This window comes from Thunnus thynnus, chromosome 23, assembly GCF_963924715.1.
Source record: "Thunnus thynnus chromosome 23, fThuThy2.1, whole genome shotgun sequence".
Taxonomy (NCBI): Eukaryota; Metazoa; Chordata; class Actinopteri; order Scombriformes; family Scombridae; genus Thunnus; species Thunnus thynnus.
Window position 1 is genome coordinate 4,343,852 of NC_089539.1, and position 27,953 is coordinate 4,371,804.

Below are 27,953 nucleotides of genomic sequence, written 5' to 3' on the forward strand. Positions count from 1 at the left end.
ATGTTGGCATCTTTAAAATGATTACTTTCTTAATTGAAAATCATTAGTTACACAGACGTTAAGTTCACCAAATTTAATACAATTCATCCTGAGGGAATATGAATGTGGCAATCCAAGTCCAACAGTTGTTGAGACATTTCACTCAAAACAACAAATGTCAGCCTCAGGGGATGCATTAGAGATAAATTCATCATCTGGGTAACATGAACATTGGTAATGGTTGTAGTTTTTTGTCGATCCAAGAGGTAGATGTTGAGATATTTCAAAGGATAAGTGGAAACTTGGCACAAAAGGAAACCTCAGAGGATCATCATAGTCCGTTGGATTTAATCTTTGGGGATCATAAACTTGGCAATGCATCAGTAGTTGTTGAGATATTTTAGTGTGGACCAAAGAAGTGGATCAACTGAAGTCCATGCCTTGAAATGCTCCAACTGTCAGTCACCTAATATTGTCTATGCAGAAAATGAACAGAACGTTTACTACAGAATTCTGGACACTCAAAATAACTCACTGGACTTTACAATTGTATGGGAAAAAACATTAGAACAAAAAAAAAAGTTTAAAAATAGCATTTGTGCACACTGTGTGGTCAGACGTAACAAACTATTACCAGAAACCTGAATACACATCTTACACTAACACTAGTGTAAGTTTGGCTGCTCTCCTATCACTGAGCTGAAGACAAGCTGTGAGAGCTTCATGCCTCAGTACCTGCAGGAATGTTTCACTGCAGGAGTGTTACACCTTATCACCCACAGATAAACACATGAGACAGTGAAATAAGCAGTCAGTGTCACCTGTCAGCCCAAAATAAAGAGGTTGAGGCGCATGTGGGTTAAAAGCAGAGCGGGACTGCCACAAAGGTGTAAACTGTTCTCCCCAGCACCTAACAGGCGCCAGGCTGATATGTTCAGGCTAATCTCATTTTCCGATAAACTATTAAAGTTTAGAGAGCAGGAGTGATTTAATGCTACAGAAAAACGCTTTGTTGAATCAACCATGAATCTTTGTTTTATTGCTGTCGCCACCCAATACACACAAACACACACACACACACACACAAATACACACACCTAAATACAGTGAGGGTTTGGTGAAACTTGCCCTTTAATGTTGTTACTCCATAATCACAGACACGCACATGCATGCAGTCTGTCACTGCTGCACCCGAACGTCTTTCTTTGACAGGTTTATCATCTATTACAATGTTCTAAATGCATGTTGATTCACATTTCTGACCTTAGCTCACCTTCCATTGCACTTAACCTGCTTACTGGAACAGGTTATGAAACAGTAGTTATAATTCTTGAACAATCAGGGTAACATTTGAAGGATAATGTCGATGTTATTATGTTTAGCCTCGCTGTTAAATGCACTGATTTCAAGCAGGCTACAGGGCCTGCTAATATTAGAAAAAAACAAACTAAGCTGGTTTCCAGATACGTGATTAATGGGTTCTGGCAAGGGCACGATGTTCTTCCCCTCCTAGATGATTTAATTATGTACACACTTTCCTCAGTGCAGACAATTCTTCTGCATCAAATCCGTGGATTTGTCTGCATGTAAAAATCTGCAAAACACATAACTTCTAAACCATATTTAGCTTTAGGCTAATTGCTTATCCTTTAAAATTACAAAAATATATTTTTTTTGTTACTTATCTCTAGTGGTATCTATCCCAGATAGTTTTGTTTTTATTTGTCCAAGGTTTAAAATATGTGTCTGTCAGATTTCTGCCTCCACCCCAACACATTAGAGATTAATGAAGTTGGTGATCACAGCATTTAAAATGACATTTTAACATTTTTAATGAATTCTCATTTAATATTTTTTTAATTATTTTTTTAGTTTTTTAGATTATTTTTGGGAGGGAGGGAGCTAAAAGTGACATATTCACCAACAGTACAAAATGCAAAGATATTCATTTTCATATCACACGAGACAAAGAAATAGGGAAAATCTTCACATCTAAGACGCTAAAATGTTGAGAGTTCAGCATTTTTGCTTGAAAAATGACTCAAATGATTCAGCAATTTTCAACAGTTACAGATTAACTTCTTGTAAATCGGGTTAATCGGTTAATCAACTAATCTTTGCAGCTTTAATATACAGACAAGTGACAAATTAAAGGAAAAACCAGTACAGGTCTGATGCTTGACCCCTACAGTGAGGGGATCTGGTGGCTCTGTTATGCTGTGGGGGACCTTTTAATGGCATGGTTCGAGTCCACTTGTCCCCTTAGAGGGAAGAGTCACTGCAAATCAATATAAAGTTGTTCTGAGTCATCACCTTTATCCTATGATGAAACATTTCTATCCAGGATGACAGTGCCCCAATTCACAGGACACAAGGAGTCACTGAATGGTTTGATGAGTATGAAAATGATGTGAATCATATGCTACGGCCTTCATAGTCACCAGATCTCAACCCAATTGAACACCTATGGGAGATTTTAGACCGACGTGTTAGTCAGCGCTCTCCATCACCATCATCAAAACACCAAATGAGGGAAAATCTTTTTGAAGAATGGTGTTTGTCAGCCTTGGCATTGCTTCTACAAGTCTCTGGAACTCTTCTGGAGGGATTAACAACATATTGACCCTTTAATTTACTGATGCTGAAACACCAACCACATGAATAAATTTAACTTATTGTGAGATATATCAGACAGGGTTAGCATGCACCAGCTGACTTCCAGCTCTGGTAAACTGGTATTTCTATCAGGGATGGAAATTAATGTAACTGCATTTTTGTCATGTCAGAAAGTAGATGGCTTGCGATGGGATGTAGCCATCGAGTTAAGTAACCCAAAGTTTATTGATCGACTATCTATTATTATAAGAGAATAGGGAGCATGTTTATTTCGCACTGTTACATGGAGTTCTGGTTTAGAACATTAATTAAACCATTTACCATAACAATGTTTTAGTTGTCTCAACACACAACTAACCAATCAGAAACAGTGACACGAGCAATAAACAAGGCCTTATGTAAGTTAATGAATATGTTGTGCACAGGCCAAGACATTTACAACCTCAACACTCTCCTTCTAATCTCCGCCTCTCCCACTAACATACTTTTGTCCTGTTGTGTAGAGCAGTGTTACAACATACTAGGTCTGTTACAACCCCTGCGTGTCATGACTGAGGTCTTAAAGCTTTAATTAATGACAGAGAGAGAAAGACAGACTGAAAACACTGACACTACCTGCAGCACATTCTGTACTTTACATTTGTTTTTCAGACAGAAGAATGACCTTCCATCATCCAGCATGGACAGATCGTACAACGCTGCCTTCAAATGCTGTTGGAGGTTATGAAATACGTACATATTTATGAGTCATAAATGGCAAATAGTGATTAATTTCAGTACTTCAGTGCAATGATTCTCAACCAGGAGAACTTTTACCCCAGGGAGTGCCTCAGCAGCATAGAAATATTGTAGAGTAGCTGAGCTACTTTGAAAGAAATACAAATTACAATTTGATTGAACATATACTGTATATCACACATTGAGTCAGCTGGAACATCTGGACAATACATGTTGCGATTAAGAGTGAAAACTGGTTAGCAAAGTAGAGAGGTCTAAACAGCAATAAACAAACTAAACAGTAATTGATGAACAGTTAAAATAGTTAACTAAAAGTAATGAATAAATGGTTAAAATAATAAGCTAAAAGAAATGAATAAATGGTTAAAATAATAAGCTAAAAGTAATGAATAAATGGTTAAAATAGCTAAAAGAAATGGATAATATCGTTAGCTAAAAGTAATGAAAAAATGCTTGAAACAGATAGCTATCAGTAGCGTAATGGGTAAAGGGTTAAAATAGATGGGTTAGCTATAAAGTAAATTATGAAACAGTTAAAAGTAATGATTACATAAATTGAAATAATTAGCTAAAAATTGTTGAAATAGCTGAATGTAATAGATAAACTGATTGCATTACATAGCTAAAAGCACTTAATAAACAGCTGAAATGGATAACGTAGCTAAGATAAATGGTTGAAAAATCCTTGCTCCAAGTGTGCCAGCCAAGCATCTCCTATAAATCTCTCTAGAACAAAAATCTCCATATTAAAAAGCCAACTCAACATATCATCTTCGGACCACCAGAACAAATCAGGATTTTTCAATTGGATCTTTTCAAACAAACAATACCTCATGTCACTGTACAAAGGGCAATGAAATACAAAATGAAATTCATCCTCGACAACACCAAGATCACAAAAAAAACACATAAACGTCGCTCTTCAGGGATACCTTTATATCTGCCTAACTTAATTGCCAGTGGTGAAGTACCAGTTCTTAACTGAGCACCTTTGCCTTCTCTGTAGATTTAGTTTTATATGTGGTTCTGTACAGTAATCGTCTTTGATTTGAATGTAGTTTCTAAGCTTTGGCTTCTTACAAATGTCCTCCTTCCATTGCTCCTTATGGATCTTTAATCATTTTTGCTTGACTGCATTTATATTATACTGCAAGTTATTCCTGAAAATAAAATTCAAGTCAGAAAGTGAAAATATTGCGGCAACCTCTCTCGATCCCAGTTAAAAAATCTTTTTGGTAAGTCTTTCCTCTGGCAGCTGAATAAGGCGGTTCCACAACCTCATCATTTCAACTCTCTGCTTTACAAGACATGACTCCCATCCCATGTCACCTTCAACAGCTCGCTTAGCAGTAAATTTATGCACCCCAAGAAAACACCTCATGGCTTGATTCTGGATGGCATTACTGTCGGGGGCATCTTTAAAACCCCAAACCCCTGCAGCATAGAATGAAACTGAGCCGACCATTGAGTCATAAAGTTTAGTGAAGGTTGAAAAACTAAGGTCAGGACACAACTTTATTTTATTCATTACAGACCCTAGCGCTCTTCCTGCTGATTCTGCCAATACTTTAATTCTCTCTGAAAAGCATTTATTTTGATTAAAAAACAAACCAACATATGTATAAGAACTAGTGTACTTTAGAGGCAATGATCCAAATTTAAATATATGGTTGCTTTGCCATTCACATTGCTTTCTAAAATGTATAATCTGTGTTTTGTAACTATTAATAGTCAGTCTCCATTTACTACACCGTAAACTCAGAATATTTAACATTTTTATAAATTAATCTCTGTCTCTGTAACCAACACAATATCATCAGCATATAATAAAATACTTAAATTCATATAATCGATCACTATACCAGCTTAATTTCTTCAGCTAAGTCATTTACATAAAGGGCAAATAATGTAGGGGAAAGTACATCTCCTTGTTTCACTCCAAATGGAGTAGGAAATCAGCCAGTCCTAAAATGATTTAAACGGCAGACATGAAACTGGGGCTTTATACAAGGTTTTGATGACATTATAAAATTTACCATTGGTACCAGAACATATTAATTTATAATACTCTAAGAGGTCTCTATTGATCCAATCAAAGGCTTTCTTGAAATCAACAAAACAAGCAAATTTTTCCCTTCTTGTAGTTTTCCTCTCACCACTGAGGATATAATATAAATATGGTCAATACATGCTTCGCTGTCTGTTATTGAGGATACCCGAATATAATTTATACACTGTACTGATCAAGCTAATACCTTTGTAGTATAATGGAACTCTGGGGTCTACTTTTGCAGATTTAGGGATAGGTTTGATGATAGATTTATTCCACACAGATGGAATAATACCATTCTGAAAGCATGTCTGAAACAGACAATGTAAAATGTTCACCAAATTAGGAGTTTTAAGAACCTCATTTGGGAGTTCCTCTACACCCACCTATTTATTTACTTTAGCTTTATCTACCACTTTCTGCACCTCTTCTAATGTGATCTCATCATTCATTTTATTATTTTTGCAAAGTTCTGTCTTACTTATCCCACAACAAATGCAAGCTTGAAACACTGAAAGTTCAATTTAAAAAATATCTTTATAATAAACATTATTATATAATTACTAGTGTTAAATACATCCAGTTTAAAATCAGTTGAATACATTTGGATCATGGTGGATAGTGTTGATGAAGGTGTGCCTGTACATCTGACAGGGCTGTGGGTGTACGTCAGGTCAAACATGCTGGGAACTGCTGCTGCTTTAATGTTAGTTGATTTGTGTTTATGGCCTCAAAATAGGCAAGTATGAGCTTATCAGGAGCATAATGGCAGGCTCAGATCTGAACTGTGGCTTATTTTTTATGCTGTTCATATCTATTCTTGGAACCATTTACTTCTTGGAACTAGCTAAGATAAAAAGTCTTAAAAGACAATAGAATTAGAACATTGCAGCACATTTTAGTTATATTCCTTGACTTTTGACTGTGAGCTATTTGTTTCATTCCATGAGTTTTATAACAGTCACTTAGGTTAGTTATACAACCCATTTGCCTTGCCTTGAGCTACATGAATAAAAGGGAGATACACTAAGTGCAAGCAGGCAGATGTTATGCAGTCTGTTCAGATGCTTTGCCTCTGATTTCTCAGGGTGAGCGAGTGTGCTGGATGCTAAAGGGGCGTTGATTTCACCTCAAGGTAATCAGCCTTCACAGGTTTGACAGATGAAACAGAGTGACAGCCAGCAAATATTTAGGAAGACTATGTTCCCTGCTGCTGCTTCCTCAATGTTTTGACGGTACATTTACCCAGAGGATTGTGAGTTCATTCATAACCCTTTTTATCCACTGAAGAATGACTGTGAGTTCAAGAAGTTTTGAGTCTAGTTTGAAATTCATTTATGCAAAGAAGATGCCCAGTACAACAAGCAGACTTGTGACAAGAAGGTAGTGAGTTTGATCCTTGGACAGGCAGGGTAGATCTGGGTGGGGGAATTAAAAGGCCAGTGCTTGACTCTTTCATTCCCACTATTGAGGTGTCTTTAAGCAAGGTGTTCGATGTCTATTGCATCGATTTTAGAGCTGCACAGTGGTCAACAGATCATATTGTATATGCACGGGGCAGCTTTGAGGTGTTTTGTGTGGCTTCAGAGCATCTAAATGATCTTTTAATACACACCACTATACCTGAGGCCCTGTCTAGAACAAGCAGCCACTACCATGGCTGACAGGTGAGCACAATCACCAAGTTTCTTTATCTGCAGTACCAAACTAACTGGATGGGATTCCATTTAAAAAGTCACAACTCTCTCAAAGTACAAAAATAGTAGTAGTAATTACAAAATTACTACTAAAGTAAGAAATAATAACTTACTTAATAATAACTTGATGTCACTTGTGTGCCGCAGTAATTATTTTAAGAATTATTGCTCTATTAAGGACACATTAAAGGAAAACTATGGTTTAGTACTTGGATTTTATTTTTGTAGATCTAGTCATTGATTTTATGGGTTGTGATAACATTATATCCATAAAAGGAAGTGCTGAGATCTTGCAATAAAGCAACTTTGCTTAAAGTAGGTCCAACTGGGCAAGAAACACGAGCAGTCAGATGATCACAGGTTGTAAACAAACCCCAAAATAAATTTGGAAGAGAAAATGAAGGCAAACTATAAAATTGTTACCCAAACTAAACCCAAAAACATCACAGACACTATATCCATGTTTTTCTACAAGCTATGGTTCTGCTCTTGCATTGCATTGTTTTTGGGGGATATAATCACACACTGACAGCTAACAAGACTAGGTCAAAACCTAGTGTATGGATGGACTGTTTATGGTCAATGTGTGAAATTGTGGCCAGTGTGTTACAGGGATAGTCAGTGGTAGTGTCTATAATGTGAATTCCTGGATATTAAATGTTTATCTGCAATTTTCTGTAGTGGTCTCAGTAATATTTGTTGTTAAATTGTACTAAAGTAGTATATCACATGACATGGTTAAGCTATGTTTGAGTAAAAAAAGAAAAAAAAGGTTATAAATGCAGCTGCAAGGACAATACTTTCAACTCATATCTTGGGATGTTTGATTTGAAACTTATTTTTATTTTAATACTATTCTAATTATCTGTTAGCTCCCCCTGCTCTTTCATTTGTCTCTGTCTGCAGATGTCTGTAATGGTCTCATCCATATGTTTACATAGGATTAGCATGCCAGGCTAACAGTCCGTCAGCTGTGTGACTTTATATCCGTGCCTTGTATCTTTCAGAGCACACAAACACTGCAAACACACCTGTAACCTGCCCAGCACAGTGCTATTAAACCAGAAACACTGTGGCTACACCGTATTTTTATACAGTCTATGGGTACATACAGCACAGCTAGCTATGCTAATGATGCTAGCCATGCTAACTAGCTGCTAGCCACCGTGCAGGCTGGTAAAATGGATCCACTGCGTCTCTTTGCATCTGCAAGTTGGTGCTCCTGTCTGTGTCGGAGTCTCCATGTGAGACACTTTGGTTGGTAAATGTGTGTTTTTAAAACTTATTTTGGGAAATGCTCCCTAAGGACATAATTGAAATTGTTTGCACCAATTAATTTTGAAGAGCAATGGCCAATGGGGAAACTCCAACACTGGGTCGGCCAACCAATGGTGTAACTTCATCACTCAGTGAGTCAGTCAGGGTTCGTGCTAGATTGGATGGGCTGGAGGGACGATTTGCAAAACTCTCACAAGATGTATACACTAACCTTAACCTTAATCTTAAGCCAAACCCTAACCACACCCATGAGAGCTTGTCTGTCCGGCCCATCAAATCGAGCATTTACTGTCAGTCAGTCAGTGACAGACATTTGGGGTAATAGGGCTGGTCTGTAGTCGGTCCGGCCAAAAATACAAATGTGCACACTTTCAAGGGATGGATTTGTGTATGCATGCCAAGTGGTCATCTCAGAAACTCAGTGCGAATATTATTCTTCTTCTTATATATTATTGTATTGTATGCAAGTTCTTAACACGGTCCAGTCTAGGTCAGTTTGGAGGCCTCTACAGAAAGAAAACAATATTTTATGTGTCCAACTACACTGAGAACTGATGATTAAAAAGTACTGGATAAAGCAGAGAAAGTGTGGTCATTCACTTCCCCATAAAAATAATGATAATAAATACCATTCCACAGAGAGCAGAAAGGCAGCCAGTCCTTGAAGCAGTCTAGGCTGTCTTGAACTTCCTTGGAACACAAAAAGAGCTGGCCAGTCGGCTACTGCTGAGCAGGCATGCGTCACAACAGCTGAAAAACACAGACACAGAGGGAAAGTGTCTGGGAAGGAAACTCTGTTGACTTCATTCGCACTGGAGCAACGATATTTGAGATTGAGCAACTCTGTGACGGGGGACTCCCTTCTTCAAAAAATACAACCAGATGGCTTGGTCATCTAGTGGCTTTTGAAGTGTCCCTGTGTATGCGTGTGAGGGTGTAACCCCGGGCATTAACATCCAGACATACATGAATGTTATTTTCTCAGACCAAAGCAGTCTCTTTTACTGGAAGTGTGGGAGCACATTCAGACTGACTGGGGTCCTCAGGACTCCTGCTGAAAACAATTAACTGAAGCAAGAAGCCACTAAAAGAAGTCTGTAATTTGCAGGAAGAAGTTACAGGAGAGACATTAAATTGTTATGATTAAAGTGTTAATCATCTAAATCATCTTCCTCCTACATCTTTGGTGTGTTTTCTTCAAGTTATAATTTACTAGATGAGCGTTTCCTGGATTTGTGTTGAATTTTTTGCTCCATACTCACTGTTTTGTGGGTGGTGGAATGAGAAAATGACTGATAGTACAGACTGTTTTGAGTTCCATATAAATATTTTCAGTGAGTCAATCTTGCATGCTACACCCACCATAATTCAGGACATTAGAATACTAAAAATAATCCTGACAGCAATCCTGCGAGTATCCAGGGGAAAACAAAAGCTGGCAATAACACAGAGATGAGTACTATGTACTTTCAAGAGAGTTTCAAGAGAGTTCAAGAGAGTTCAAGAGACTTTTACAGAAATCACATTACATAATATAACATATTAACCTTCAGGGGGAATTGTCTTAAAGAATTACAGAAGAATAACAAATCTGCTAAAGACAACTTAAATCTCCTCAAAGGAATAGTCATTTTTCTTTTTTGGGGGGGAATACACATATTTGTGTTCTTTGTCAGTGAGATGAGAAAATCCAATCAATTGATTTCATGTCTATGCATTAAGTAAAGAGATAAAATGATTAGCCTCGCTTAGCATAAAGACTAGAGGCAAGTTCAAGTCTTAAGTTCAAACGATTTGTGGTTTTAGGGAGTTACATGCTAGTAGCATTTCTTCCACAGTGAGGTTGCAGGTTTGGTACCATTGTGTCTGTACAGAGACCAAGTCAAAAACCTGTGCTCACTGACTGTATCTGGGAACCTCTGCTAAAGTCAGAGATGCTGCACAGAAGTACTGGGTGGAAGTACCCATCAAATGTATGGATTAATCAAACAAGATATAACGTGTTTACCAGTGAGCTTTAGAGGTGCTGGTAGGCAACTTTGGAGGCTAGCTGTTTCCCCCTGCCTCCAGTCTTTATGCTAAGCTAGGCTAACTGCTTCCTGACTCTGGCTCTGGACTTAAATGTGCATCTAGTGGAATGGACTTGGCAGAAATGGAATATAATATTCATAAGTATGTTTTAATTAGTGTATGATCACCTGAAAATAAGAATCATTATATCACTGTTTTTGTTACCTTAGAACGAGCTCATTATATGAGCATAGGGAGCAGGTCTTCTTCCACGGAGCCTGCCATGTTGCTACATGCTTGGGGGCGGGGTTCACTTTGTTGCAATCTCCAACCTCACCACTAGATGCCACTAAATCCTACACACTGGTCCTTTAACACACATCAGAGCGGCACTGACGTTCTCATCTTACTCTCGGACAGAAAGCAAATAAGCGTGGTTCCCAAAATCATGAATTTTCCGTTCAGCCAGGGTGACTAACTCCACTTTTTCAATTTTGGTTACATTTCCATCTGTTAGTGAAGAAATGATTACTGGAAATTTTTTGAACAATTTAAGGTCAGGTTTTTCTGTAGTGGCCATCATCTCATTTGCATTGTGAAACTCACACCCCTTATGTGGATCATGACAAACCGGCCTTTTTACTGTTTACTGGAGTATTATTTATAGTGAAATATGATGATGGTGTAGCTTCAGTTTAACATAAACAATGCTGCCCCAGCTGATCTTAACATGAAGTCAAAGTCTTTCCAGACCTTAACTACAAGGCACTCACAAAGACATTCACTCATCTTGCTGTATCAGATTGTTTCATGTGACTCTGCGCTGTAGATATAAATTGAGTATTGTGTACAATACAAGGCAAGTGTACAGTAGGAACTTTTTTGGGGCTAAGTGTATCATCTGTTTACGTGTCTCTATGAAAACTACTGATTCAGTCTGTTGTGCAGCGTCTCACATCTGCAGCTCATTTCATGGTGGTGATTTTCAGGCTGCAGTATCTGAGGGGGGGCAGCGTAGCAATGGACCATCACAGCATCCAGCTCTCTGTTTATCTCTGATTCTCAAACAAAGGCCTCCCAGTTCCTGTCTGCTTAGCGCCTCAAATCCACAATCTACACTCCCAATCTGCTCTCCTCTTTCTTTTCCTCTTCTCCTCCTTTACTGCCAAGATATGACCTCCCCACCCCTCTTCAGTTTACGATATAAGGAGGAAGATCTATTTCTCATGAGACAGAGAGAGCTGTGTTTCCTGACAGATGCATGTAAATCAGCAGGAGCAGATTAATTAGACACAAGCTGGAGAATGACCACAGTTACAGAAGCTTGTTTTCTCTTTGCCTTCTGGGCATGAACACATGTCGACTGGTGAGAGCCTTTTGTTGTTGGCTCACTGGTAATGAAAGCATGTGGTTTACAAATTATTTCCTTTTCTATAGCACAGCCTAGTGGGTAATGAGTGCAACTGAGCTTATTATTGGACATACTTCCTTCAACCCATAGTCATGATTTTAACTCTGGTAAGTTGGCACCATTTTAGCTGAAAACTGGATTTGAAACATTAATTCTCATCATGAAATACAGACTTTTTCATCTGAGCAAATGTCCACAATATGATCTAGTCTTGTGAGCTTAGGAGGCACTTTAAGTTGCTTCACAGTGACATGTTTTAACAATTAAATCACATACACACGGTTTAACACTTCTGACAAAATGACAAAAGCTTCTTTCAGCCTCCCAATAGTTAAACAGGCTAAAATGAAAAACCGTGATCTTAAAAAACAATTAAAATTAACACTGTACTGTAACTTCATGAAACCCACTGATCCAAAAATTCAGTTTAAAGCCCTTCAAAAGCTGTTTTTCAATCTTAAGTTTTCTTGATTACATTAAATATTTATAACTAAATGAGGAAAAAAGTATTATTTATTAAGAGTTTCATCAAAATCTCAGCTAATCTGCTTCACTGGAACTGTGTTTGTGTGGTTTCATCAGAATTGATTTGGAAGTATGTGACATCTCCATTTTTCAGCCGAACCCTGCCCACTTCAAACCAGAATGTAGAGCACAGATAAAAACACAGAAAATTCTCATGTGAATTAACCATAACTTTTTTTAAAACTGTGGTTTTGTGTTCATGCATTGCTCAAATAAAAAAAATCTAACTGAGAAAATATGTTCTCAGGGCCATCCAACATCTCCTTGAGCAGCTTTAGAGTTGCAGAGTCTTATACATGGACCATTATTAGAAACAGTCTTACAGTACAGTACAGCACTTTATATATCAGGGAATCTAAAATGACAGTAAATATCCTGTAGATACTCAAATATCGTATGACCATGGCCTCTTGTGCGTGGCCCGGAGATTGCTTGGAATGAAAGGGTGTCCTCACTTTAAAAGACGAGACGGTCTGCTTACTTTTCAAGACCTTAAAGCTGCTATAGTTAATATGTTAACAATGGTAGTAATGGTAGTAGTAGTGATGAACCCACAGAAAACTTTCACATGATTCTGCAGTTCACCTAACCTCGACGAAGCATTTTACCGTCTTTCAGCTCATTGTTTTGGTTTTACTTTTGAGTCTCATCAGAGTTGTTTCAAGATGCAGCAAGCAGCTGTTTTCAGCAAAAAAAACTCTAATAACCCCTCTGTACTCTACCTGCTCAGCACCAAAAAGCAGAAAGACAAAGTTAGCAACTAGCTGGTGAACACAGTGAAGCATTTGGCACCTAAAGAGCCAGATATTTTACTCAGGAGTTATATGCTTAAAAACATGACTCCAAATGAATGCTAATGTTGCTCAGTGTCTGCTGGATGTGTAAACTGTTTGCTAGCATATTGGCCGTATCAAGGGTGATGCTGCTGTACGTCAGTTAGGTCCTCCTTTACATAACTTGTGGTTATGAAACTTATCATAGCACGGTCAAAGATTAATCGAACTACTAGATATGGACACATTATATATTAGGGGAGTAGTATTAGTGTCACTATGTACTATAGTAGAGCAAAAGGAGATATTCTTTTGACCCATTTTGTACAATTACTTTAGGATACTTTTTTTTTTTTTTTTTTAAATGATCACAAAAATGTAGCTTCAAAGTTATAAGTTGTAGATTTGTTGAATTGATGCATCATTATGTTGAATGGAAATATTCTCTTTGTTGCAGCACAGTGCTAACCAGTTACCCTCCTGCAAAGGGTGAGGCAGTGCATCGATCATCTGCTATTCTTGGTTTGTGTTTACAAGTGTAAGTTAGCAGCAGACTCCATCATGAGGACGTACAGTCCAGCATACATGTATTCCTGCAAAAAAAAAAAAATGAGGACAGCAAACACATCATCAGAACAATTTATTCATAATCAGAGCAACAATTCTGTACAGTTTAATAAGATAAATATTTATGACACTTTTTTATGGGACGATTCATCTGTTTTTTTTAGCACCTTCAACAGATGAATCATTGTGTTCTGAACAACTGAGCAGATTAAATGGGACTTTGCTCACTTTAATTAGACAACACATTAAGTGAGAGCACTGCCAGTGCCATTTAATCTGACGAACTGAGAAGAAACTTTAAAAACAAACCAACCACTCTGTTGTTCAACCCAAAGTTCAACATTCCTATTTTGGAGCAAGGACCATTTTTCATCTTAGATAACTGGACATTCCCTGCATGCCTGCCCTCCTCTCCTCTGCTTTTTCCAGTCCTTTCTGCAGGCTTAAAGTGCTTTGAAACCAACCATGTTTTTGGGATAGTTATTTTAAGCTATAAGTAGAAACCCCATCTGTATCAGGGTCAGATATTTTAGCAAGTCTTAAAGGGGAACGCTCCATGTTAAGAAGTATTGTAAAGGCCAGATATCTTTGCTTTAAGATTATTTACAGGCTAAGATTATAGTGAACAAGACTGTTTTCCATCATGAAAACTATTCCAAATATCTTGTAATGATGGAAGATTGTTTTTGAGAAATTTATATTTTGATTGAACAAACTGCAACAGTTTGGCATATTTATGGAGTGAAGCAGACGAGCTCCATATTTAAGCCAGAATGGAGCAGCCTGGGCACATTCAGGGCGAGAGTGAAATGAGGGGAGTAAACCGAGAGATTTGGACGAGGGTCTGAAATCATGAGATATTGCTTTTGAATGTTTTGTAAAGAGCTGTCAGACAAACGGTAAACACACAGGTGCAGACCTCCATGAAAGCAGACAGATGGCCTCTTGCTCTTTAAAGCAGAGCGAGGTAACTCTGCCCGCTGGCAGCTCCACGTCCAAGCAAAAATGTTTGGAAATTGTGAGCTGCAACACCCCAAAATCCTGAAGAATGACGTCAGTAAACTGCACCTGGATGGTGTTTTATACTTTATACTGACGGGAGAAAAATGAAAGAGATAACAAAGATCTTAAGACACGAGAGTTCGGCTTTTTATGGAAATGCTCACTGCTACTTTGCAGTTCGTAATTCATACAAGAAAGGTATCATAGAAAGAGAGACATTTTTTGGACATAAAAGTACATCAGCGAACGTAATCAGAGGTTTTGCCAAATCGTTCTGTATCTAAGTTGGTGTCGTCTGGTGATACAGATGTGCAAAAATGCCCATAATGCTGTGCTCACGTCACATGTGATGGATGGCGGAGATGGGAAAGACTCCAATGTTTACAACTTGTGAGTGTTCACGTCACAGGCAATTTCAAAACAGCTGTATTATTATGGAGTTGATCAAGTGAAAGTTAAAAATACTGCACATTGCCAGTATACCACCGTATCTGGTAAATACGGCTTTAATCTCCTGGAACGATGGACTCTGGTTTTAATGAGGTGTCCCTGTTTGCTTGACTTTGAGGCTCTTCATATCTGAGCTTTCAGAAATATCTGAGTTGTAATGATGACTTGGATGTTGACGAGAACACTATTTACAAGTTGGAAACTTACAATAACCCTGATATGATAAACAGTATATAACAAAACTGAGTACACCCCTGTGCAATATCAAGAAAATGTTAAATGATTCAAAATTGTATCATCTTACAATAATTGTGGTATTTTTAGGGTGAAGTGCAGGGTATTTGATCTTATTTATGATTAAAACCAAAAAGTTAGATAGACTACATTGAAAATACAGGCCTCAAAGTACAACCTCAGTGCAACAAAAGTGAGTACACATGTGGCTTCCAATTAAGACTAATTGTCTGAACAAGGTTGTAAATTAAACCCATGAACACCACAACTTTCTCACTTTTGGTCTGGGTTGTGTCTCATGCAACATGGCTCCACATGGTGAGGAATAGTTTGAACAAGTAATAAACCAGATTGTGAGACTTCATAAAGATGAGAGACGGTACAAGATCAGCAGGCTACTGGACAGAAGCCAGAACATAGTTGCAGCAGTGGTTAGGAGGTACTACCAATAACAGAAGCAAGCAAAATTCGCTATTTATGCAGCCTTGCATTCGACGAGCAAGTGCTGCTGACTTGGCACAAGAATTATCTGTGGAAACTGGTGTTTCAGTGACTGTTCAGTCAGAGGTTGCATGAAGTCAACCTCTATGAACGACGTCCAAGAAGAAAACCATTGCTCACAAAATGGCACGAGAACATGAAAAGAATCCTGCTGAATACTGGCAGCACATTCTTTTTTCAGATGAAAACAAAATAAAAGTTTGGATCAGATGGGATCCAGCATGTTTGGCGTAGACTTGGCCAGGAGTAGCGCAGTGACTGCATAGTGCCGACCGTGAAACATGGAGGTCAGAGCGTGCTGATATGGGGCTGCGTGAGTGCAAAAGGTGTAGGGGAGATGACATTTATAGATGGCACTATGAATGCAAGTTTATATATCCAACTGAATGAAAAGATGACTCTCAGTGTCAAGAAGGTTGTCAGGAGAGAAATGATCCAACGTGACAATGATTCTAAACACACAAGAGTTCTTAAAGAAGAGAAAAGTGAAGACGATGACCTGGCCAAGTATGTCTGCTGACTTGAATCCAATAGAAGACCTTTAGAGTTTTTTAAAGCAGAAAGTAGAGCAACAAAATCCCTCCAGCAAAGAGCAGCTGAAAAGAATTATCTGTGAAGACTGGCAGCACATTCTTGGGTATTATCTAAAAACAAATAAAATCATATTAAATGGTCAGGATTTGTAATTAACATTTTAGAGATATTGACCAGGGGTGTACTCAGTTTTGTTATATACTGTATACAGCATTAGTGTTTGTTGGAATCCATGACAACAGATGTACAGTTACTGGATATCCCATCTCAGGTTTTTGTGGTGGTGGCACACACTCAAAATTAAAATATACATATTAATAAATAAATGTTAAACAGTAGGTTAGTAGTCATTCACATTAAAAGGCTTTTTGTTCAACAGCAACAAATTTTACACATAGGAGGTTCCTACCAATACACACAAATCTGTCTCATCTGTCAACTGCATATGATGCAATAATAATTAGAGCTAAAGTGGTAAATCATCCCATATTATCTTATGGAAGACAGCATTGCCATATGTGTCGATCAATACGTAGCAAGACATGTTAGTACTGAAATGTTGAAGATATGTTTGAGGTCACTTTGAAACAGTGTCTCCACAGTTCATTTTTCAACTGTAAAATGTCTCCAAGGTACATAACTTTGTTTCAGTTGTTGAAAAAAACTAATTTAAATGTTTGTTTGTGTAAGAAAGGCTATAAAATCCCGTATCAGTCGAGCTCAAATGATATCTGCTTCCTTGTGCTGTGAATGTGAATTTGACACTTCCTGATTGTGAAGAAATGTCAGTCACTACCTGCCAAATTTCATTTGTGCAAACAGAGCAACGCCAGAGCTTGTCAGTTAGTGATGAAGTGATGCTGCTTCACATGAAAGTCTGACCTGATGCTGCTTTAATATGAACAGTGTCCTGAAGTTAAAGTTCACTGTAAAAAAGACGGAATGTGCGTCGCTGTTTAAGTTGAGATCGATCGATTTATGCGTTTGGTCTGAGCAGAAACAGACGGAGATCACACCTGAGCTCAAAATACACGACTTTTAAACAAGCATGCGTAAAAAGAATGACAAAGCAGATGTTAGGCCTGATTCAATCTCACAGGATAAATACAAGTTATGAAACCTCCAAAACAGGTCACGCCAACCTAGAAGAGAGCCAATAAAGCAATCTGAAGCACTTTATGGAATTCATAAACAGCTTCCTGCACTTCCTGCTAAAAATATCAAGACCTCACTGAGCTGTCTCTGGGTCGTCTCTATAAGCAGATTGAGTGGAGCAACAGACGCGACACTATAAATAGACAGATAGTCTCCTCGAAACTTCGCCGCCTGTATCAAACAAAGACTGTCGCCAGGCGCGGGGTTGAATCACAGGAATCTGAGATGAAGCGAAGCAGCATCTGGAGGGTGTCACTGTGAGTGCTGCTGTGACAACAACACTGCTTGGTATTCCTGTGGATGGTACTTTTATCCTCAAGTTATCCGGGGAATGTTGACTGAGCACGCATTCGTACAATGTCTCATTTCACATTTTAACCACTACTCTGCGTTTACAGCAGACCTGCCGATTTAATGCCTTGCTTGCATTTTCACGGCAAATCCAGGATTCAATCCAGCAACCTTTAATTGATAAAAATATGTTCTTCCTCTCCCTGAGCTCTTAATATTACGCCCTTCTCTTGTAGTGAAGTTAGGTTTCTTTAAATAGTTTATTTAAATAGAAAACATTGTTTAAGCACCAATTAATAGTTCAGATTACATGCTGGTGGTTCCATTGGCGGCAGCAGGTTACTAAAACATCTCTGTCTCACAGTGTGTTTACCAACCTGAGCCAGTGACTGTGATGGTTTATAGCAAAGGAAACCAGCCGCTGGCGAGTGCAGCTTTTTCTGGAAGAAGCTGCTTGTGAGGAGAGACAGTTTGGATTTCCGTGTAAAGTTTTGATTCATCATTTCCTGTTGGCAGGTCAACGTAAGTGTCCACATCCAGCTAGTGTGTCAACATGCACGCTATAAAACAATAACTGTCAATCAGTGTTTACATGGTTTATAATAACCTGGCTGTGCCATTATCAAAGCTGAGTGTAGCCTGATAGTCTGGTGTGGTAGCAGACGAGAAACATTGTATTTGTGCTATTTATAATAGATTGAGAGTGGAAGTTACTTGTAGTTTGTTGTAACATTAAAAGACATGTTTGTTTTCCATCACTACTTTCCCTGCTGTTTGTTTGTTTGCATTTCGTTCTGTTTTCTTGTGCACGCCCAGAATCAGAATCCAGTAAAAAGTCTGACTAAATTCCGGGATCAGACTATATGATATCTTAAAGTCATAAATTCATACATTTCTGCTGTGATACGATGCACCCTGAACAATCATTAGCTTGTCTTTTACAACTCAATGACGCATGTAGGTGAGTTAAATTGGAGCGGCTTCAACAACAACATCCTTCTTTCACTTCTCTATGCTTATAGTTGTGCACGTGCTCCTTAAGGGTCAATATAACTTCTGACATGTTTTTTTGGGACATTGTGAGGCATCCCAAAGGCTGCATCAGTTGACACACCATGACACACTACAAGGGCTAAAACGAGCAGTTTTTTGTTCACTGACGCCCTGAGTCTGTCTGGTCTGATCATTATTGCAGAGGTTCCCAAAATTTTTAAAAACACAGTGCTCCTTCATAGGAAATTTTTCGTCATGGCAACCCCCTCCAAGCAGCCAAAACCTGCCTGTAAACTAGTCTGAATGCTCAAGTGTGGTTGTTTCAGAATGTGTTCAGCTATCATCATTGTTTTAGCTTTATTTACAGTGTCAAATCTTTCCATCACTCGCTGTGATCGTCGCCGTTTCTGACACCTGAAACACTCACGACAGCCGGCGAGTGTGAGTCATTAGCTGTGACATGCCGCGTATTTAATAAGATCTTAAAAACAGTGATTCTGATGTTTTTTGCTTAATCTAAATGTTGCAGTCAACGTTATTGAAACGTTATTAAAAAACACCCAATAAAAAATGGGAATCTTGCAGAACTCTTGGCCCGTTCTCAAGGCACCTCAGCATTATTGGATTGATATCTTATAGTCTGACCCTGGCATGAGGTGTTTTTACATGCCACAGACTGAACTGTGCATTTACTGACAGAAGTATCCCAGTTCTGGTAAATGAAAATTGCTTATTCTAATAACTGCTTAATGATAGCGATGTTTAAACCTGGTTGAAATCATATTGTTAGCGTATACGTGAACTCAGAGAATGAATTTCATTGCGGGCGACTACAGCATATAAACGTCATCTCCATCTTCTCTGTTTCAGCTCCACTGTGAGTCTTGAGATGCGGGTGCGGTTTTTAAGAAGCATGTGAATTAACATCGTGTCACTACATTGTGTGTCTACTGTTATCAAATCTAATGGCACCTTAGCTGCGGAATTCGTGCGGCATCTCTGCAAGTTTCCGGTCTTTCTTTGAGTGCTCATCCAGCTCCTCCTCAGGTGACGCTCACTGGTAGCAGAGGTAACTGATGAGGATTTTTGGTATGCCCAGTTGACCTATGACCTTCAGAGCGCTGGTGCCCAGCTTCTTCCTCACTGCCAGCCTGCTGAGCTGCTGCAGACTCACGGGAGTGACTACAGACAGATAAAAAGAGTACAGTTTATGGTATTTTTATTCCAGGATGCAAAAACAGGATTTTTTTATGTTAACAAGAATAAACAAGATGACGATTTTATTCATGTAAGTCTGTTATTTCCATTTTTGCAAAGAAATTAAAACAGATTCTTAGTTTGTTTTCCTCATTCAAGAGATCTTGGGTGAAGCAGTTATCAATGAACACTGCTGAATGATAAAATAATTATTCTTTTACTGAAAATATGGCATTTTGGAATAGTTTCAACTGTTTTCTACCCTCATCTGCTTGTATTTAAAGTCTAAAAACTCTCATACGTTCCTTGTTTCATGCTGTTCTTTCTATATAAAGCTCTGTCACTGAAACCAAGATGTGGAAATCATCACCCTCTCACATGCATCCAGTTACAGTGACTAACCTATATGAGCATCACGGTAAACAACAGGTGTCATCTGGCTGAGATTTCCTGTGTGTGAAAAGTGATCCTTGCTTGCCATCTGCTGGTGTGAGGTTAACACTACACTGTTGTACAGGGCTAACTACAGAAACAAATTATTTATGTAGGGCTAAAACATAATTAATGCTTGTTTCACACATGAAGCCCTGACTTCTGTGAAACGTACCCTCATAAGACTGTAGGCAGGCTGCAGAGGGAGAGCCCGGCGTGGTGTAGTCCACTGGTCTCTTGTTGTGTTTATCTCTTGCGTAAATGTTGGCTCCAAACTCCATCAGTATCTCGATCATGTCCACGTGCATGTTTTTAGCAGCGTGGTGCAGTGCAGTTTCATGCAGCCTGGCAGCGTTCACCTTAGCACCTGGAAGGAAAAAAGGAGTTTAGGGTATTACACCACAAATCATCTACATGTTCCTGCCAGCCATTTTTCAAGGACTATATATAATTTTAGACTGGCTTCCTAAATTACTGGTGCTGTGAAGAATATATATGTTTCTGTGACTTTATTATTATGTGGATTGAGAGAAGGGTTGTTTCTAAAAAACTTTTGTAGTAAGGAGGCTCTAACATCCATCCATCCAACATTTAAGAGCTGACTGCTTTAAAAACAAATATTTCCTAAGTCTGGTGTAAGATCTGATGAGAAACATATGGCATAATAAAAAGCATAATGTCAATTTGCTTGATTTTGGCACAAAAACTGTTTGGAAATCTCAGACGTCAGAGCTCCTGTGAAATGCACAAACAAGGAACAGCTTTCAAATGGTTACTACTTGCAGCTCCATTCCTGTGCTTATAATTAAACTGAAAAACACTTCTCAAAGTCTCTAATTTACTGCAAGTTGATTTTCACTTTGCACAAAAGACTGAAACCAGTGACTACTTGAAAGCAGAGTTAAAACTAACTGTCCTTTTCATTATAAATGAATATATTGATTACTTTTTCAATAACATGACTAATAGTTTAGCACATAAAATGTCCAAAAATAGTGGAAAATGCCCAGTAGAAGTTTTCTAGATGTAAGACGACATTTTTAAATGTCTTGTTTTGACCAACAGTGCAAAAGCCAAAGATATTCAGTTTACAACGATACAAAACAGAAAAGCAGCAAATCCTCACATTAGAACTACATGTTGTTTGGTGTTTTTATGTTAAATAACAATGACTTGACAACCAAAATTATTGCAGATTAATTTTCTGTGGATTGACTCATTGATTTATTGTTTCAGCTCTACTTGGAAGTAGAGACATCTGTCTTAAAACGTATACTATGCTTAGTTAAATGATCAGCAGAGGAGTGTATGCAGTTACTAAGTGACATGCACGTTGGTGGTATTTCAACATCCTGTTTTGCACTGACGCTCACCTGCATTAAGCAGCACTTTAACACAGTCTGTGTGTTTGTTAGAACAAGCCACATGCAGCGGGGTCCCGTAGTAAAGATCGTACGCCTCCAGACGAGCACCCATGTCAATCAAGAGCCTCACACAGTCGGCGTTTCCTGAGAAGAGAATATTATTATTTACTACTAAGAAAAAAACATACTAAAAGTAGAAGTAAAAATTAACAACCAGCTAAAAAAGATAGGTAACAGAGGCCAAAAGACATGTGAAGTGAGTTGAAGCACTCACCTCCCATGCAGGCCTCATGGAGGGGTGAGGCCGTGCGGGAGGTGAGGGCAGGGTTGGCCTTGGCGCCGTGCTCCAGTAAGAGCTTCACACACTCCAAGCTGCCTGTTGAACAGGCCTCACACAGCGGGGTGCTGCCGTCCACGTTCCTCGCATCCACCTGAGATCCATCATCGAACACAGAAATATACACATAGTACACAAGTACTTCAGTTTCTTCCCACTGAATCATATTTCCCTATATTTACGTAATTCTTCTGTGTTCACTGAAACATGATCAGAGTGTCATGGTTCTGAGTTTAATGGTTGAGTATCTTTAATGAATGAAATGGTTCACCTGGGCTCCAGCCTCCAGCAGCAGCTGGACGCACTGGGCTTGTCCGCGGAGGCAGGCCTCGTGAAGCGGTGTGATGGAGTCAACCGCCACGATGTTGACTGAAGCTCCGCTCTGGATGAGTTGCTGCAGCTGGGAGGTCTGTCCGAGGGATGCTGCCCTGTGGACCTCTGTTCTCTCCGACCAGCAGCCTGCAGGGGAACAGATCAGATACTGAACAGGAACCGCACAATATGTGTAGAGATTGGCAGCTGTAACTGTTGTTATCTGGAGTCTTTAAAATGTCCTTTTATGCCCCCCACTAGAAATGCATTTAATCTATGAACATTACTATATGAATAGATACAATACATTACTATTAGTGCCTTTACCAGTGGTGGAATGTCACTAACTACTTTCTTACATCTTTTACCTTGCAACATTTATCCAACCACTATAGATACTAGCTGCTAGATTTAATTTACAAAATATATAATCTGACATAGACAATAGTATATCAATCTGCAAGGGGCCATTTTACACAATGAGCACTTATTGTTTTGATACTTGAAGTAGATTTAGCTCATAATACTTCCGTACTTTTACAGAAGTCAAATCAAGCAGGGCTTTTACTTGTTATGGAGTATTTTTGCGTAATGTTGCTACTTTTACTGGAGTAATGGATCTGAATACTTCAACCACCACCGGCCTCTGCTATCATATCCTAGCATAATAGTGTTGAGTTGACAGCAAAAATTATTATTATGTCTATCAAATGTCAAATGTCAAGTTTAATTAAGGAATTTTAAGCATGATTTGTATTAAAGGACGGGTTCACAGTTTTTCATGTCTGTCCTAAAACAACAGTCAGGTGTCCATATGAACAGTGAAAGAGGTTTTCCTCGCAGTAATCATTCCTCCTGTTCATACTGGCTATTAAAAGATCCCCTTCAAATGTGCTTGCAGTGTAAGTGATGGAGGCCAAAATCCACAGTGTGTTCACACAGTCATTTTGTGCAAAAAAGCATTTAAAAGTTGATGTGAGGCTTATATGAGTCTTCAGCAGTCTGAGTTAGTCATATCAAGTGGATATCTGACACATTTACAGTCTTTTTAGCATCAAATTCCCTCTTTGTGTTTCCTCGGACAGTGTTTCCCTGTTGAGCTGCAGGTGGAAATATAGTAACAAAAAGAGGGACCTTGACACTAAAAAGACTGTAATGTTGAAAGATATCTACTTGATTTGACTCATTTGGACGCTGAGGCTTCATATTATCTTCAAATAAACTTTTAAATACATTTTTGTACAGAAGGAGGACTGTGGATTTTGACCTCCATCACTTACATTGTAAGTGCATTATGAAGGGATCTTTTAATGGTCAGTATGAACAGGAAGAATGATTACAGCAAGAAAAACATGTTGCAATGTTCATTTGGGCTCCTGACTGTTGATTTAAGACAGACTTGAAAACTGTGGACTTGTCCTTTGACGTCATTAGCATGCGGTAGCAGATTGATTATTAGCCTATACAAAACAGAATGAAACGGCCTGCATTTGTACGTGCGGTTGACACATTTTACATGGACACAAGCATATTGTACAATATGTTAAGTGTTCTTTACATTATATGCTACAACATACAGTGTAAAGACATAACACAACATGACACTGTTTTTGTATAACACTGTGTCAAAAGCTGTTTGTAACGTTAAACATCTTATACAGCAGAGAAACGACCTTCGGTAGAGAAGCTAATTTGAAGTGACAACATATTACACAGCTGTTGTTAACGGCTGGCTACAGTACAACATGCAGGTAACCGCCGCTTGTTAACATGTTAGCTTCCCTGCTGACAGTCCTGCAGTATGAAGCGTCAAAACTGGGTCAAGCTCGGACCACGTCCTCTATACTTTATACCCACCGATGTCTCCAAAGAAATACGGCTGAGCGTTTTCAATCTCCATCCTCCGTCTGTTTTCTCCGCCAATAATTAACAATGTTAACGCAGAAACAGTGAGACACTAAATGTTTATAAATAACCGCGTCCTCGCAATGTTTACACGCGCCGGGAGTCACGTGACATACCTGGAACTCGAAGCGCATGCTGGGACTTGTTGTTTTTATACCAAATAGGCCATTGCATGCTCTGTGAAGAAAGTGACGAATATTTGTTCTTCGTCAGGATAAATAAGGCTACATAATATGTAAGCAATATCGTATGACAATACAGGAAAAAGTACAATGTACATAATTTAAGTAGCAATGAAGACATCAATCCTGAGTCACATGACATCAATAAAATATGGTGGATAACTCAAAGATCCCCTCCAGACATGTTTTAAGATACATATAAAATACTCTACTTTGAATAATAACGTATGTCTGATATGGTTTTTCCACAAAAAAAGTTAAATTATCTTGTTAAAATACTAAATAAAATAATGATCTCTACTCCTTCTCCCTGATTTAAAAAAAAATCCAGAATCTATGAATATGCAGATATATTTCATTTCAAAAGTTTAACTGCTGGACACAGGATGTCTCCTACTTCATTGTAAAGTCTATTATCAGTGTATGTGCACTGTGGAGGCTTCAAGTTTCCATATCACACTTGTGTAAGTTGAAAATTGGACCAGGATTGGCTTCCGAACTAGTTGTGATGTTACAAATAGTTAAAATTGCCCTTAAAATCAGATTTTCAATGAACACAGAGAAACTTTCCACTTTCAGCAGATACAACATATACACATACATCATTCTGCACAGTGAAGCTCAAACATCCAAATGCAGGAACAAGAAAAAACTATTTTTGAGTGGAGGGGGACGTGAATATATTTAAAATTTTAAGCAGATGTGTTTTACAATTTAAACTTAAAATCGAACATCAGTGTCTCATACAGGTTTTAGAAATCCATTCATGTGACACTCTGTAGTGACGTGGGGTGATCACGGTACTGGAGGTAGTTGTAGATGCCGTGGGATATGTCCAGCTGATCTATGACCTCTGAGGCTCTGGTACCGAGCATCGTCCTCACAGTGATTCTACAAAGCTGCTGCAGGCTCAGAGGATTACCTGTCGAGAAGCAGAGGTTTTCATAAGCAGCGAAAAAGACTGATCATAACTTTTACCATTCTGACAGGAATTCAGAAGCAGCGCATGAACATACTTTCATAAAACACGAAGCAGTTGTACGAAGGAGACCCAGGCGTTGTGTAGTCTATAGGCTTTCTTCCCAGGTTGTCGCTAACATACACATTGGCTCCAAACTCCATCAACAGCTCTATCATGTCCACCATGTTGACTCGTGCTGCATGGTGCAAGGCTGTCTCATGGAACTTTACTGAATTCACAACAGCACCTGCAGGACATTAAGATGAACTTAGGCCTGTTTGTTTGGCTTTATGAATTCACAACTGAAATGAATTGAAATGATCTGAATAATATGATTAAGTAAAATCCACCCTCATACTGTTACAACCAACTTTTTCGTGTCATGTTAACACATTATTTCTGACTCGCATTCTTCTTGCTGACCTGAATTTAGCAGCTCCCTGACGCAGGATATGTGTCCTTTAGCACAGGCGATGTGGAGCGGTGGACCAAAGTAGACGTCGTACGCCTCCAGCCGGGCACCGCTGGCTATCATCAACTTCACTACTTCAACGTTACCTGAGAGGAGCACACAAGTTTCATTGATGATGAGGAAGAATGACTGGGTTAGACTCTGTCTTAGCTCTGCTGAAGTTTTACCATGTATGCAAGCCTCGTGGAGCGGTGAGGCGGTGAGAGCTGTGAGGGACGGGTTAACCTTGGCTCCGTACTCCAACATCAGCTTGGCACACTCCAGGCTGCCAGAGGAACAGGCGTTACAGAGAGGAGTGCTGCCATGGATGGTCCGTACATCCACCTGGAGGAACCAGGGAAACAATTCTCATTTTATTTTTCCATTGCAACTTCTAGTGTTACTTTTACCAGGAAATATCACAATGTGAAAAGTGGGTAGAAATAATACCACCAATATCTGTTTGATCTAAATAACGTTTTCTTTTTTCTTATACTGTGTCACAGAGTAGTTGAGTCAAATCCATTGCTTCACAAACCTCACAAAGGTAGGATTTATTCTGTTAGATTGCACCACTTTACCGGTGTTCATGATAAGGTGTCCCACTTTATTTGAGCTTTTTATTTCTTCATATCTAAACAAGTCAGGTTTTGTCCTCCATAGCTGGGGAAGGTGAGGCCATGGAAATGTATCCCACCTGAGCACCAGCTTCCAGCAGCAGCCGGGCACAGTTTGGATGAGCGTGTATGCAGGCGTCATGGAGCGGAGTGATGTTGTCCAATGTCACCACGTTGACTGATGATCCACTTTCTATCAGCTGCTGCAGCTGCAGAGCTCTGCCATGGGATGCTGCTTCATGTATGGCAGTCCGGTCTGCCCACAAACCTTACAAACAGGCAAACCTTCTATTTTATTCTATTTATGTGATATAAATAATCACTAAAGTCTCTTTTTAAAAAGCTGCTTTTTATGTGTCCCATAAAACTCTATGTACCTTTTCATATTTGTTTTATACACATTATACACATCTATATCTTACTCTCTCGCTTGACTTTATTTTTGCTCATCGTGTGAAAGATATTTACCAATTTAAGCTTTAAATAATAATAATATACTATGAAATGATTATTATTAGTTATAGCTGCTGTATTATTTAACAATAACTACAGGAACTACTTTATGTCCCCTAATTGATGACTATGCACTTGCAGTTTATTCCCCTCGACAAACCACATTTTGTAATATTTAATAATGTAATAAATATTCTGTAATAATTGCTGTTATTAAGCCTAGATGAACTCGTTCATTACCTTATTCATGTGGTAATAATATATACAACAGTTGTCATATCTACATAGGCAGGGCACGAGCTAATCTGATAAGACGTCAACACATTTGTCTGCTATTCTCAAGATAGCAAAGCAAGCAGCTAAATGTATGAAATGTTAACAGTGCTCACCGGTATCGCAGAGAACTGTGCGGCGTGCAGGTGTCAGCTCCATATTTTACCGGTAAACAAGTTTGTAGCGGGTTTCCAGATTAGGTGAGAGACGCAAAACATGAGCTGACGTAAGAAGCGTCGAATGGAGGCAGCGGGGAATTGTGGGAGTCGTAGTTTACAGACGTGAGGTGTCGTGTTGCTAGAAATAATCTCGTGGTATTTCTGGGGTCCCCAGTTTAGGTATGACGAAACTACTCAGCTCTGTGGTGATACACATAACTCATTAAAACCTAATATGTCATGTAGTCATATATAAAACATAAAGTATATTTTATGGTGTAACTGATATTAACAAGACTCTTCAATGCTTGTTTGCATCATTGCAGTAACTCAGTAAGAAAGATGACAATCAGAAACACGAACTATTTGATTACATGCAGCGTTTTTCTGTTTCTTACTACTTCGACTAAGGAGGAATTGTAACTGCAAACAAAACGTTGCTATTCTGAATATCGTGATGCAATTATTCCTTATCTGCTGTCTCACCTGTGGTGGCTGTAGTTCTAA

At 38.7% G+C, this 27,953-nt stretch overlaps 2 protein-coding genes across 4 annotated transcripts; both read right to left on the minus strand.

Moving 5' to 3' along the window:
- Positions 1-2,324: 2,324 nt before the first annotated feature.
- On the minus strand, positions 2,325-24,458 carry LOC137175672 (ankyrin repeat and SOCS box protein 13-like). Of its 2 annotated transcripts, XR_010925669.1 has the most exons (7): positions 24,304-24,458; positions 22,406-22,593; positions 22,072-22,228; positions 21,807-21,941; positions 20,609-20,800; positions 19,777-19,986; positions 2,325-13,670 (listed from the first exon to the last, which is right to left on the minus strand). XR_010925669.1 is itself a non-coding variant. In XM_067581487.1 (6 exons), exons 1-6 carry the CDS (start codon positions 24,344-24,346, stop codon positions 19,859-19,861), a joined length of 843 nt encoding a protein of 280 aa, XP_067437588.1. In that variant the 5' UTR covers positions 24,347-24,458; the 3' UTR covers positions 13,703-19,858. The 2 variants fall into 2 exon arrangements, 1 of the variants encoding a protein (XP_067437588.1); XM_067581487.1 differs by lacking the exon at positions 2,325-13,670 and having other exon boundaries at positions 13,703-19,986.
- A 68-nt stretch (positions 24,459-24,526) lies between these two features.
- asb13a.1 (ankyrin repeat and SOCS box containing 13a, tandem duplicate 1) lies at positions 24,527-27,552 on the minus strand. 2 transcript variants are annotated; one of them, XM_067581485.1, is made up of 6 exons: positions 27,405-27,552; positions 26,643-26,830; positions 26,134-26,290; positions 25,918-26,052; positions 25,550-25,741; positions 24,527-25,455 (listed from the first exon to the last, which is right to left on the minus strand). In XM_067581485.1, exons 1-6 carry the CDS (start codon positions 27,445-27,447, stop codon positions 25,298-25,300), a joined length of 873 nt encoding a protein of 290 aa, XP_067437586.1. In that variant the 5' UTR covers positions 27,448-27,552; the 3' UTR covers positions 24,527-25,297. The 2 variants fall into 2 exon arrangements, with proteins under 2 accessions (XP_067437586.1, XP_067437585.1); XM_067581484.1 differs by having other exon boundaries at positions 25,918-26,290.
- Between the last annotated feature and the right edge of the window lie 401 nt (positions 27,553-27,953).

What these genes read in the sequence shown, in the direction of transcription:
- LOC137175672 (XM_067581487.1), bottom strand. Translation starts at nt 24,346, where the DNA reads ATGGAGATTGAAAACGCTCAGCCGTATTTCTTTGGAGACATCG. An exon ending in CCATGAGGCCTGCATGGGAG is followed by an intron (nt 21,942 to 22,071) that starts GTGAGTGCTTCA and finishes TTCTCTTCTCAG; the next exon opens with GAAACGCCGACTGTGTGAGG. An exon ending in TAAAGTGCTGCTTAATGCAG is followed by an intron (nt 20,801 to 21,806) that starts GTGAGCGTCAGT and finishes TTTTCCTTCCAG; the next exon opens with GTGCTAAGGTGAACGCTGCC.
- asb13a.1 (XM_067581484.1), bottom strand. Translation starts at nt 27,447, where the DNA reads ATGGAGCTGACACCTGCACGCCGCACAGTTCTCTGCGATACCG. An exon ending in CACAGTTCTCTGCGATACCG is followed by an intron (nt 26,831 to 27,404) that starts GTGAGCACTGTT and finishes CCTGTTTGTAAG; the next exon opens with GTTTGTGGGCAGACCGGACT. An exon ending in TGCTGGAAGCTGGTGCTCAG is followed by an intron (nt 26,291 to 26,642) that starts GTGGGATACATT and finishes TGGTTCCTCCAG; the next exon opens with GTGGATGTACGGACCATCCA.